The sequence below is a fragment of the Bombina bombina genome, chromosome 5, assembly GCF_027579735.1.
Source record: "Bombina bombina isolate aBomBom1 chromosome 5, aBomBom1.pri, whole genome shotgun sequence".
Taxonomy (NCBI): domain Eukaryota; kingdom Metazoa; phylum Chordata; class Amphibia; order Anura; family Bombinatoridae; genus Bombina; species Bombina bombina.
Window position 1 is genome coordinate 8,871,301 of NC_069503.1, and position 15,570 is coordinate 8,886,870.

At 33.4% G+C, this 15,570-nt stretch overlaps 1 protein-coding gene across 1 annotated transcript in view; it reads left to right on the forward strand.

The window, feature by feature from the left end:
* The window catches only part of LOC128659668 (protein HEG homolog 1), a 198,375-nt gene that overhangs the window by 97,042 nt on the left and 85,763 nt on the right, over window positions 1–15,570 (forward strand). The window contains exon 4 of the mRNA XM_053713237.1: window positions 3,209–3,363. Within this exon, the coding sequence (XP_053569212.1) occupies window positions 3,209–3,363 (155 nt within the window). The remainder of the gene's footprint in view (window positions 1–3,208; window positions 3,364–15,570) is intronic.

The window sequence follows — 15,570 nt, forward strand, 5'->3', positions numbered from 1 at the left end:
GTGGGACAGCTCCCACCAACCCATAAACAGGTTTGCGTAGGAAGGGGCAAATTTGGCCCCCATGGCTGTCCCACATCTTTGGAGGTAGACTGAATTTTTACTGACACACAATGCCTTTGTTTTTGAGGGAGTTCACTACCTCCAAAGATGTGGGACAGCCATGGGGGCCAAATTTGCCCCTTCCTACGCAAACCTGTTTATGGGTTGGTGGGAACTGTCCCACATCTTTGGATGTGGTGAACTCTGGAAGCACAGGATCATTTACTATAGAAGGTACATTGATGACCTGCTGATGATCTGGTCTGGCTCTGATGAGGACAAATATTGTCACAAAAGGGTGCAGATGTGCTTTTAGACGTGGGACTAGTCTAAGCAATTTGCTTGCCCCCACACAACTTAAGGATCCAAACAATGAAGTTTCATCTTGGTTGAGTTTTAAAGGAACTTATAAATGCAATTTTGCACAGTGCATTGCCTGTGAATTTTTACAACAGGGAGAAGGCTTTAGGAGCGCAAGTACTGGTGAAAATTTTAGACACTCTTCTTGTTTAAACTGCAGAACCAAGTTCGCAGTGTATTTATTAACTTGTACAGAGTGTGCAATACAGTACACAGGGCTCACAACGTGGGAGACAAGAGAGAGGATTAGGGAACATGTCTCTAATATCAAAGCTGGCAAATTGACCACTCCTCTGGTTCAGCATTTCAAGATACATCATAATAAAAGTCCCAGGACACTTAGATTGACCATTATTGAGAAGGTCAAGTTGAACAAGAGAGGTGGGGATAAGGAAAGATTGCTGGCAAAGAGAGAGGTATTTTGGATACACAGACTCAGAACCAGAGTCCCGGAAGGTCTAAATTCAGAATTTGACCTAATTAATTTTTGGGAATGATTTTCTGGGTCTGTGTACCCAAGGTTTAAGTTCTGCTTATATACAGGGTATTTGAACCCTGAATACTATACATCAAAGTGTGTGATATTATTAGCTTTTGCATTATGTGTAAATATATAAATATATTCCGTGGAATTCTAGGCAAGAGCTTGGCCTATACATATGCCAGTATGAATTTAAATTTAGATTTAATTGGTTCTATATATATATATATATATATGTATATGTAAGGTCTATTGGCACTTTATGTATGATTCATGCCTTTTGTTTTAAACATTCTTGCAAATGTGACTAACATTGTATCAGTCGATATTTATCCATTGGCGTCTTTATATTAAAAAAGGTTACAAGGTTTATTTAAACTTACATTTCTTTCACTTATTGATTGTTTATGCAATGTAGTTTAGATTTCATTACTGTGTATGTCACAATAAGCATTGGATAATTGCTATTCCATTATGTCTTATGTGTAAAGAGAGTGGGGGTTAACTTCACTCTAGGTGTGGTTTTAATTATATTTTTAAACCAATCAGGTACCAGGAACAGATTTATTAGACTGGTGTACACCTGAGACTGTAGCTACGATTACGGCTTCATCGCCGAAACATGTCAGCAGACAGTCACTAGAGTGAAGCTACCTCCACTCACTACTATACTTTCATATCCTGTATCCCTGAAGGGAGCGAATATTTTACTTGCAATAAAGAAAAGAATACTTGTATTCACAACTGGCTGTCTGTGCACCTCATTTGAACTTTGATTGTCCTTGTCCTGCGGAGCCGATGTTGCACCAGTTTCCAGTGTGTTACATCTGCTATCCTCAGCGTACCGATCCTGGTCTTGGCTGTTGCCGGCACACGCATAGCACTATCGAGGAGAAAGAAGTTCCGTGTACCGGAAGTTTACCCAGTGACGTCACACGCCATCGTAGGTGGATCAAGCAGAGGAGACCGGAGTGGTCAGTGAGAGCGTCAAGTGCCGGACCCGCTCCATGTGCACCTGGTTTGCACATACGGAGGGTCGTTTTTCCTGCTCTTCCACAGGTCAGGCTTAGTGATACTGGACATTGCCAAACCAGGAGAGGGGTGAGAGAACCACTTGCTATTTAACAGTATTTAACCAGTTAACATAGGTGCCGACACACATTGACTGTTTAGGTAGTTTGTAGGTGTTAGTGTACTTTTTAGCACGTTAATTTGAGTTTTATGTTACAGCTTTGTAGCATAAAACCCATCACTACTGACTTTCACTTTACGGTATGGAACTTGACGGTATTGGCTGTACCGCTCACTTTTTGGCGGGACAGGCAAACTCTTAATACCGGCGCTATGTAAGTCCCATTGAAAAGGACTTTTTGAAAGCTGTGGTAGTTACGTTGCGTTACGGCCAAAAAAGTGTGCGGTACAGATATACCTGTAAAACTCATAATACCAGCAGCGGTAGTGAAAAAGCATCGTTATGAAGCTTTTTCACTCATAACGCAAAACTCGTAATCTAGCCGATTGGTTTTAAAACCCCTGCATGCTTTCTTATCTGTTATCTACAATGCAGCCTGAAGTGCAAAATATCACACCGCCTGAATCTTACAGAGCAGGGCAATGTAACCAGACCCAACTGCCAACATCCCTACAAAAACTAGGAGCTATTTTAACCTCTTCACTGCAAAGGGAATGACCACCTATACACCCTCACATCTGCACTCCCTAAGACCCCAAAAAGCGGTTGCAGCACTCAGTCCCTTACTAGTGGCTACCCTAAAATCACTCAGCATTTTCAAATGGACCGACAGGGGCTGTTGTGGAGGAAAAATCAAAATTTAAAGTTCTATACCCTGACACTATCACAGCTGCCCCACCACCCTGTCCACCCGCAAGCCCAATTGAAGTGATCCAACCTAAAAGCCACAAAAACCACACTATCAAAACAAGAAAATCTCTTTGTGTGATTCCCATTAGAAGACACGTTGTCTCCAAAGTACAGAGCAAAAACTCTGAATCCCAAGACTGTCCTATTAGAGCAATTCTATGCAATGCCAGATCAATAAAGAACAAAACAGCTATTATTGCAGACCTTATTGAAACATGCAAATTAGCACGCATCACAGAATCATGGTTAGATGAAAATGCAGGGCCTATTCTAGACTCTAGAGGCAGCTATTGTATTGCTGTGTGTGTGTGTGTGTATTGTTGTGTGTGTGTGTGTGTGTATGTTTATGTGTGTGTATTGTTGTGTGTGTGTTTTGTGTATGTGTATTGCTGTGTGTGTGTATTTGACATGTTGAGCTGTAAATTAACAAACCATTTTCTGGGAAGCCAGGACATATCCCGCACAGATCTCCCTGTCTGTACTGAGCATGCATTATATGACGTGGACATTACCTGTACACGGTGACAACGGAACATCAGAAGAAATAGTCCAGAACACAAACAGAACGTGGGATGGGATATCTACGCGAGTGAGGATCCTGGTAAGATACCTTGCAAAGGTCAGCGGTTGCATGATGGGTAATAAGATGTGCTTTTCATTATCTGTATATGCCTGATACTGACACATGTAAACCTTGTGTGGGACATACAGATGTATCTTTAGCATCTGTATCCATGGTGACTTAATGTGTGTCATACAAACTACCACTTACTTAATGTGTGTCATACAAACTATCACTGACTTAATGTATGTCATACAAACCACCACTGACTTAATGTGTGTCATACAAACCACCACTGACTTAATGTGTGTCATACAAACTACCACTGACTTAATGTGTGTCAGACAAACCACCACTGACTTAATGTGTGTCATACAAACCACCACTGACTTAATGTGTGTCATACAAACCACCACTGACTTAATGTGTGTCATACAAACAACCACTGACTTAATGTGTGTCATACAAACCACCACTGACTTAATGTGTGTCATACAAACAACCACTGACTTAATGTGTGTCATAAACTACCACTGACTTAATGTGTGTCATACAAACAACCACTGACTTAATGTGTGTCATACAAACCACCACTGACTTAATGTGTGTCATACAAACTACCAATGATTAGTGTGTGTCATACAAACTACCACTGACTTAATGTATGTCATACAAACCACCACTGACTTAATGTGTGTCATACAAGCCACCACTGACTTAATGTGTGTCATACAAACCACCACTGACTTAATGTGTGTCATACAAACAACCACTGACTTAATGTGTGTCATACAAACCACCACTGACTTAATGTGTGTCATACAAACCACCACTGACTTAATGTGTGTCATACAAACAACCACTGACTTAATGTGTGTCATAAACTACCACTGACTTAATGTGTGTCATACAAACAACCACTGACTTAATGTGTGTCATACAAACCACCACTGACTTAATGTGTGTCATACAAACCACCACTGACTTAATGTGTGTGTCATACAAACTACCACTGACTTAATGTGTGTCATAAACTACCACTGACTTAATGTGTGTCATACAAACTACCACTGACTTAATGTGTGTCATACAAACTACCAATGATTAGTATGTGTCATACAAACTACCACTGACTTAATGTGTATCATACAAACTACCACTAATTAGTGTGTGTCATACAAACTAACACTGACTTAATGTGTGTCATACAAACTACCACTGACTTAATGTGTGTCATACAAACCACCACTGACTTAATGTGTGTCATACAAACTACCAATGATTAGTGTGTGTCATACAAACTACCACTGACTTAATGTGTGTCATACAAACCACCACTGACTTAATGTGTATCATACAAACTACCAATGATTAGTGTGTGTCATACAAACTACCACTGACTTAATGTGTGTCATACAAACCACCACTGACTTAATGTGTGTCATACAAACTACCAATGATTAGTGTGTGTCATACAAACTACCAATGATTAGTGTGTGTCATACAAACTACCACTGACTTAATGTGTGTCATACAAACCACCACTGACTTAATGTGTGTCATACAAACCACCACTGACTTAATGTGTGTCATACAAACCACCACTGAATTAGTGTGTGTCATACAAACTACCACTGATTAGTGTGTGTCATACAAACCACCACTGACTTAATGTGTGTCATACAAACCACCACTGAATTAGTGTGTGTCATACAAACTACCACTGATTAGTGTGTGTCATACAAACCACCACTGACTTAATGTGTGTCATACAAACCACCACTGACTAAATGTGTGTCATACAAACCACCACTGACTTAATGTGTGTCATACAAACCACCACTGACTTAATGTGTGTCATACAAACTACCACTGATTAGTGTGTGTCATACAAACCACCACTGACTTAATGTGTGCCATACAAACCACCACTGACTTAATGTGTGTCATACAAACTACCACTGACTTAATGAGCAGCACATTGTTTTTTACTGCTGGTGCACTGAGCATTACAGCATATCTGCATATGCTGCTCATAGGTTTTGCGTGAAGCATTATGCTAATAGCAATACCTTGCAGAAATGCTCCCAAGCACTGACCATTTATATCTCAGAGAGCGTAAAGACATATAGATGTATTACATGAGATTATTTATATAGTTACAGACACTGCAGAGCATAAAGACATATAGATGTATTACATGAGATTATTTATATAGTTACAGACACTGCAGAGCATAAAGACATATAGATGTATTACATGAGATTATTTATAGTTACAGACACTGCAGAGCATAAAGACATATAGATGTATTACATGCGATTATTTATATAGTTATAGACACTGCAGAGCGTAAAGACATATAGATGTATTACATGCGATTATTTATAGTTACAGACACTGCAGAGCGTAAAGACATATAAATGTATTACATGAGATTATTTATATAGTTACAGACACTGCAGAGCATAAAGACATATAGATGTATTACATGAGATTATTTATATAGTTACAGACACTGCAGAGCATAAAGACATATAGATGTATTACATGAGATTATTTATATAGTTACAGACACTGCAGAGCATAAAGACATATAGATGTATTACATGAGATTATTTATATAGTTACAGACACTGCAGAGCATAAAGACATATAGATGTATTACATGAGATTATTTATATAGTTACAGACACTGCAGAGCATAAAGACATATAGATGTATTACATGAGATTATTTATAGTTACAGACACTGCAGAGCATAAAGACATATAGATGTATCACATGAGATTATTTATATAGTTACAGACACTGCAGAGCATAAAGACCTATAGATGTATTACATGAGATTATTTATAGTTACAGACACTGCAGAGCATAAAGACATATAGATGTATTACATGAGATTATTTATATAGTTACAGACACTGCAGAGCATAAAGACATATAGATGTATTACATGAGATTATTTATATAGTTACAGACACTGCAGAGCATAAAGACATATAGATGTATTACATGAGATTATTTATATAGTTACAGACACTGCAGAGCATACAGACATATAGATGTATTACATGAGATTATTTATAGTTACAGAAACTGCAGAGCATAAAGACATATAGATGTATTACATGAGATTATTTATAGTTACAGACACTGCAGGGCATAAAGACATATAGATGTATTGCATGAGATTATTTATAGTTACAGACACTGCAGAGCATAAAGACATATAGATGTATTGCATGAGATTATTTATATAGTTACAGACACTGCAGAGCATAAAGACATATAGATGTATTACATGCGATTATTTATAGTTACAGACACTGCAGAGCAAAAAGACATATAGATGTATTACATGAGATTATTTATATAGTTACAGACACTGCAGAGCATAAAGACATATAGATGTATTACATGCGATTATTTATATAGTTACAGACGCTGCAGAGCATAAAGACATATAGATGTATTACATGAGATTATTTATATAGTTACAGACACTGCAGAGCATAAAGACATATAGATGTATTACATGAGATTATTTATATAGTTACAGACACTGCAGGGCATAAAGACATATAGATGTATTACATGAGATTATTTATATAGTTACAGACACTGCAGAGCATAAAGACATATAGATGTATTACATGAGATTATTTATATAGTTACAGACACTGCAGAGCATAAAGACATATAGATGTATTACATGAGATTATTTATATAGTTACAGACACTGCAGAGCATAAAGACATATAGATGTATTACATGAGATTATTTATATAGTTACAGACACTGCAGAGCATAAAGACATATAGATGTATTACATGAGATTATTTATATAGTTACAGACGCTGCAGAGCATAAAGACATATAGATGTATTACATGAGATTATTTATATAGTTACAGACAGTGCAGAGCATAAAGACATATAGATGTATTACATGCGATTATATATAGTTACAGACACTGCAGAGCATAAAGACCTATAGATGTATTACATGAGATTATTTATAGTTACAGACACTGCAGAGCATAAAGACATATAGATGTATTACATGAGATTATTTATATAGTTACAGACACTGCAGGGCATAAAGACATATAGATGTATTACATGAGATTATTTATATAGTTACAGACACTGCAGAGCATAAAGACATATAGATGTATTACATGAGATTATTTATATAGTTATAGACACTGCAGAGCGTAAAGACATATAGATGTATTACATGAGATTATTTATAGTTACAGACACTGCAGAGCATAAAGACATATAGATGTATTACATGAGATTATTTATATAGTTACAGACACTGCAGAGCATAAAGACATATAGATGTATTACATGAGATTATTTATATAGTTACAGACACTGCAGAGCATAAAGACCTATAGATGTATTACATGAGATTATTTATAGTTACAGACACTGCAGAGCATAAAGACATATAGATGTATTACATGAGATTATTTATATAGTTACAGACACTGCAGGGCATAAAGACATATAGATGTATTACATGAGATTATTTATATAGTTACAGACACTGCAGAGCATAAAGACATATAGATGTATTACATGAGATTATTTATATAGTTACAGACACTGCAGAGCATAAAGACCTATAGATGTATTACATGAGATTATTTATATAGTTACAGACACTGCAGAGCATAAAGACATATAGATGTATTACATGAGATTATTTATATAGTTACAGACACTGCAGAGCATAAAGACCTATAGATGTATTACATGAGATTATTTATAGTTACAGACACTGCAGAGCATAAAGACATATAGATGTATTACATGAGATTATTTATATAGTTACAGACACTGCAGAGCATAAAGACATATAGATGTATTACATGAGATTATTTATAGTTACAGACACTGCAGAGCACAAAGACATAGATGTATTACATGAGATTATTTATATAGTTACAGACACTGCAGAGCATAAAGACATATAGATGTATTACATGAGATTATTTATATAGTTACAGACACTGCAGAGCATAAAGACATATAGATGTATTACATGAGATTATTTATAGTTACAGACACTGCAGAGCATACAGACATATAGATGTATTACATGAGATTATTTATAGTTACAGAAACTGCAGAGCATAAAGACATATAGATGTATTACATGAGATTATTTATAGTTACAGACACTGCAGGGCATAAAGACATATAGATGTATTACATGAGATTATTTATAGTTACAGACACTGCAGAGCATAAAGACATATAGATGTATTACATGAGATTATTTATATAGTTACAGACACTGCAGAGCATAAAGACATATAGATGTATTACATGAGATTATTTATATAGTTACAGACACAGCAGAGCATAAAGACATATAGATGTATTACATGAGATTATTTATATAGTTACAGACACAGCAGAGCGTAAAGACATATAGATGTATTACATGAGATTATTTATATAGTTACAGACACTGCAGAGCATAAAGACATATAGATGTATTACATGCGATTATTTATAGTTACAGACACTGCAGAGCATAAAGACATATAGATGTATTACATGAGATTATTTATATAGTTACAGACACTGCAGAGCATAAAGACATATAGATGTATTACATGAGATTATTTATATAGTTACAGACACTGCAGAGCATAAAGACATATAGATGTATTACATGAGATTATTTATATAGTTACAGACACTGCAGAGCATAAAGACATATAGATGTATTACATGAGATTATTTATATAGTTACAGACACTGCAGAGCATAAAGACATATAGATGTATTACATGAGATTATTTATATAGTTACAGACACTGCAGAGCATAAAGACATATAGATGTATTACATGAGATTATTTATATAGTTACAGACACTGCAGAGCATAAAGACATATAGATGTATTACATGAGATTATTTATAGTTACAGACACTGCAGAGCATAAAGACATATAGATGTATTACATGAGATTATTTATATAGTTACAGACACTGCAGAGCATAAAGACATATAGATGTATTACATGAGATTATTTATATAGTTACAGACACTGCAGAGCATAAAGACATATAGATGTATTACATGAGATTATTTATATAGTTACAGACACTGCAGAGCATAAAGACATATAGATGTATTACATGAGATTATTTATATAGTTACAGACACTGCAGAGCATAAAGACATATAGATGTATTACATGAGATTATTTATATAGTTACAGACACTGCAGAGCATAAAGACATATAGATGTATTACATGAGATTATTTATAGTTACAGACACTGCAGAGCATAAAGACATATAGATGTATTACATGAGATTATTTATATAGTTACAGACACTGCAGAGCATAAAGACATATAGATGTATTACATGAGATTATTATATAGTTACAGACACTGCAGAGCATAAAGACATATAGATGTATTACATGAGATTATTTATATAGTTACAGACACTGCAGAGCATAAAGACATATAGATGTATTACATGAGATTATATATATAGTTACAGACACTGCAGAGCATAAAGACATATAGATGTATTACATGAGATTATTTATAGTTACAGACACTGCAGAGCATAAAGACATATAGATGTATTACATGAGATTATTTATAGTTACAGACACTGCAGAGCATAAAGACATATAGATGTATTACATGAGATTATTTATAGTTACAGACACTGCAGAGCATAAAGACATATAGATGTATTACATGAGATTATTTATATAGTTACAGACACTGCAGAGCATAAAGACATATAGATGTATTACATGAGATTATTTATAGTTACAGACACTGCAGAGCATAAAGACATATAGATGTATTACATGAGATTATTTATATAGTTACAGACACTGCAGAGCATAAAGACATATAGATGTATTACATGAGATTATTTATATAGTTACAGACACTGCAGAGCATAAAGACATATAGATGTATTACATGAGATTATTTATATAGTTACAGACACTGCAGAGCATAAAGACATATAGATGTATTACATGAGATTATTTATATAGTTACAGACACTGCAGAGCATAAAGACATATAGATGTATTACATGAGATTATTTATAGTTACAGACACTGCAGAGCATAAAGACATATAGATGTATTACATGAGATTATTTATAGTTACAGACACTGCAGAGCATAAAGACATATAGATGTATTACATGAGATTATTTATAGTTACAGACACTGCAGAGCATAAAGACATATAGATGTATTACATGAGATTATTTATAGTTACAGACACTGCAGAGCATAAAGACATATAGATGTATTCATGAGATTATTTATATAGGTTACAGACACTGCAGAGCATAAAGACATATAGATGTATTACATGAGATTATTTATATAGTTACAGACACTGCAGAGCATAAAGACATATAGATGTATTACATGAGATTATTTATATAGTTACAGACACTGCAGAGCATAAAGACATATAGATGTATTACATGAGATTATTTATAGTTACAGACACTGCAGAGCATAAAGACATATAGATGTATTACATGAGATTATTTATAGTTACAGACACTGCAGGAGCATAAAGACATATAGATGTATTACATGAGATTATTTATAGTTACAGACACTGCAGAGCATAAAGACATATAGATGTATTACATGAGATTATTTATATAGTTACAGACACTGCAGAGCATAAAGACATATAGATGTATTACATGAGATTATTTATATAGTTACAGACACTGCAGAGCATAAAGACATATAGATGTATTACATGAGATTATTTATAGTTACAGACACTGCAGAGCATAAAGACATATAGATGTATTACATGCGATTATTTATATAGTTATAGACACTGCAGAGCGTAAAGACATATAGATGTATTACATGCGATTATTTATAGTTACAGACACTGCAGAGCGTAAAGACATATAAATGTATTACATGAGATTATTTATATAGTTACAGACACTGCAGAGCATAAAGACATATAGATGTATTACATGAGATTATTTATATAGTTACAGACACTGCAGAGCATAAAGACATATAGATGTATTACATGAGATTATTTATATAGTTACAGACGCTGCAGAGCATAAAGACATATAGATGTATTACATGAGATTATTTATATAGTTACAGACAGTGCAGAGCATAAAGACATATAGATGTATTACATGAGATTATTTATATAGTTACAGACACTGCAGAGCATAAAGACATATAGATGTATTACATGAGATTATTTATAGTTACAGACACTGCAGAGCATAAAGACATATAGATGTATTACATGAGATTATTTATATAGTTACAGACACTGCAGAGCATAAAGACATATAGATGTATTACATGAGATTATTTATATAGTTACAGACACTGCAGAGCATAAAGACATATAGATGTATTACATGAGATTATATATATAGTTAGTTACAGACACTGCAGAGCATAAAGACATATAGATGTATTACATGAGATTATATATATAGTTACAGACACTGCAGAGCATAAAGACATATAGATGTATTACATGAGATTATTTATATAGTTACAGACACTGCAGAGCATACAGACATATAGATGTATTACATGAGATTATTTATAGTTACAGAAACTGCAGAGCATAAAGACATATAGATGTATTACATGAGATTATTTATAGTTACAGACACTGCAGAGCATAAAGACATATAGATGTATTACATGAGATTATTTATAGTTACAGACACTGCAGAGCATAAAGACATATAGATGTATTGCATGAGATTATTTATATAGTTACAGACACTGCAGAGCATAAAGACATATAGATGTATTACATGAGATTATTTATATAGTACAGGACACTGCAGAGCATAAAGACCATATAGATGTATTACATGAGATTATTTATATAGTTACAGACACTGCAGAGCATAAAGACATATAGATGTATTACATGCGATTATTTATATAGTTACAGACACTGCAGAGCATAAAGACATATAGATGTATTACATGAGATTATAATATATAGTTACAGACACTGCAGAGCATAAAGACATATAGATGTATTACATGAGATTATTTATATAGTTACAGACACTGCAGAGCATAAAAGACATATAGATGTATTACATGAGATTATTTATAAGTTACAGACACTGCAGAGCATAAAGACATATAGATGTATTACATGAGATTATTTATATAGTTACAGACACTGCAGAGCATAAAGACATATAGATGTATTACATGAGATTATATTTATAGTTACAGACACTGCAGAGCATAAAGACATATAGATGTATTACATGAGATTATTTATATAGTTACAGACACTGCAGAGCATAAAGACATATAGATGTATTACATGAGATTATTTATATAGTTACAGACACTGCAGAGGCATAAAGACATATAGATGTATTACATGAGATTATTTATATAGTTACAGACACTGCAGAGCATAAAGACATATAGATGTATTACATGAGATTATTTTATAGTTACAGACACTGCAGAGCATAAAGACATATAGATGTATTACATGAGATTATTTATAGTTACAGACACTGCAGAGCATAAAGACATATAGATGTATTACATGAGATTATTTATTAGTTACAGACACTGCAGGAGCATAAAGACATATAGATGTATTACATGAGATTATTTATATAGTTACAGACCACTGCAGAGCATAAAGACATATAGATGTATATACCAAGAGATTATATTATATAGTCTAACAGACGCTGCAGAAGCATAAAGACATATAGTTGTATTACATGCGATTATTTATATAGTTTTACAGCCACTGCAGAAGCATAAAGACCTAATATTGAGGCTTTATCCTGCGATTTATTTATGATGTTACAGGGACACTGTCAGAGCATAAAGACAATCACTAGATGTATTACATGAGATTATTTATATCGTTACGAGACACTGCAGGGACCTAATCGCCATATAGATGTCTTACATGCATTATATATACGTAACCGACACTGCAGAGCATAAAGACATATAGATATGTATTGCATGAGATTAGTTATATAGTTACAGGATCAACTGCACGCGATAAAGACATATAGATGCTATTACAGTGGAGGATTATTTATATAGTTACAGACACTGCAGAGCATAAAGACATATAGGATGTATTACATGAGATGTATTTATATAGTTACAGACACTGCAGAGCCATAAAGACATATAGATGTTTACATGAGAATTATTTATATAGTTACAGACACTGCAGAGCATAAAGACATATAGATGTATTACATGAGATTATTTATATAGTTACAGACACTGCAGAGCATAAAGACATATAGATGTATTACATGAGATTATTTATAGTTACAGACACTGCAGAGCATAAAGACATATAGATGTATTACATGAGATTATTTATATAGTTACAGACACTGCAGAGCATAAAGACATATAGATGTATTACATGAGATTATTTATAGTTACAGACACTGCAGAGCACAAAGACATATAGATGTATTACATGAGATTATTTATATAGTTACAGACACTGCAGAGCATAAAGGACATATAGATGTATTACATGAGATTATTTATATAGTTACAGACACTGCAGAGCATAAAGACATATAGATGTATTACATGAGATTATTTATATAGTTATAGACACTGCAGAGCATAAAGACATATAGATGTATTACATGAGATTATTTTATAGTTACAGACACTGCAGAGCATAAAGACATATAGATGTATTACATGAGATTATTTATATAGTTACAGACACTGCAGAGCATAAAGACATATAGAGTGTATTACATGAGATTATATATTATAGTTACAGACACTGAGAGCATAAAGACATATAGATGTATTACATGAGATTATTTATAGTTACAGACACTGCAGAGCATAAAGACATATAGATGTATTACATGAGATTATTTATATAGTTACAGACACTGCAGCGCATAAAGACATATAGATGTATTACATGAGATTATATATAGTTACAGACACTGCAGAGCGATAAAGACATATAGATGTATTAAATGAGATTATTTATATAGTTACAGACACTGCAGAGCATAAAGACATATAGATGTATTACATGAGATTATTTATAGTTACAGGACACTGCAGAGCATAAAGACATATAGATGTATTACATGAGATTATTTATACTAGTTACAGACACTGCAGAGCATAAAGACATATAGATGTATCTACATGAGATTATTTATCTAGTTACAGACACTGCAGAGCTTAAAGACATATAGATGTATTACATGAGATTATTTATATAGTTACAGACACTGCAGAGCATAAAGACATATAGATGTATTACATGAGATTATTTATATAGTTACAGACACTGCAGAGCATAAAGACATATAGATGTATTACATGAGATTATTTATATAGTTACAGGACACTGCAGAGCATAAAGGACATATAGATGTATTACATGAGATTATTATATAGTTACAGGACACTGCAGAGCATAAAGGACATATAGATGTATTACATGAGATTATTTATAGTTACAGGACACTGCAGGAGCATAAAGACATATAGATGTATTAATGAGATTATTTATATAGTTAACGACACTGCAGAGCATAAAGACATATAGATGTATTACATGAGATTATTTATATAGTTACAGACACTGCAGAGCATAAAGACATATAGATGTATTACATGAGATTATTTATATAGTTACAGAGACACTGCAGAGCATAAAGAACATATAGATGTATTACATGAGATTATTTATATAGTTACAGACAGTGCAGAGCATAAAGACATATAGATGTATTACATGAGATTATTTATATAGTTACAGACACTGCAGAGCATAAAGACATATAGATGTATTACATGAGATTATTTATAGTTACAGACACTGCAGAGCAAAAAGACATTAGATGTATTACATGAGATTATTTATATAGTTACAGACACTGCAGAGCATAAAGACATATAGATGTATTACATGAGATTATTTATATAGTTACAGACACTGCAGAGCATAAAGACATATAGATGTATTACATGAGATTATTTATATAGTTACAGACACTGCAGAGCATAAAGACATATAGATGTATTACATGAGATTATATATATAGTTACAGACACTGCAGAGCATAAAGACATATAGATGTATTACATGAGATTATTTATAGTTACAGACACTGCAGAGCATAAAGACATATAGATGTATTACAT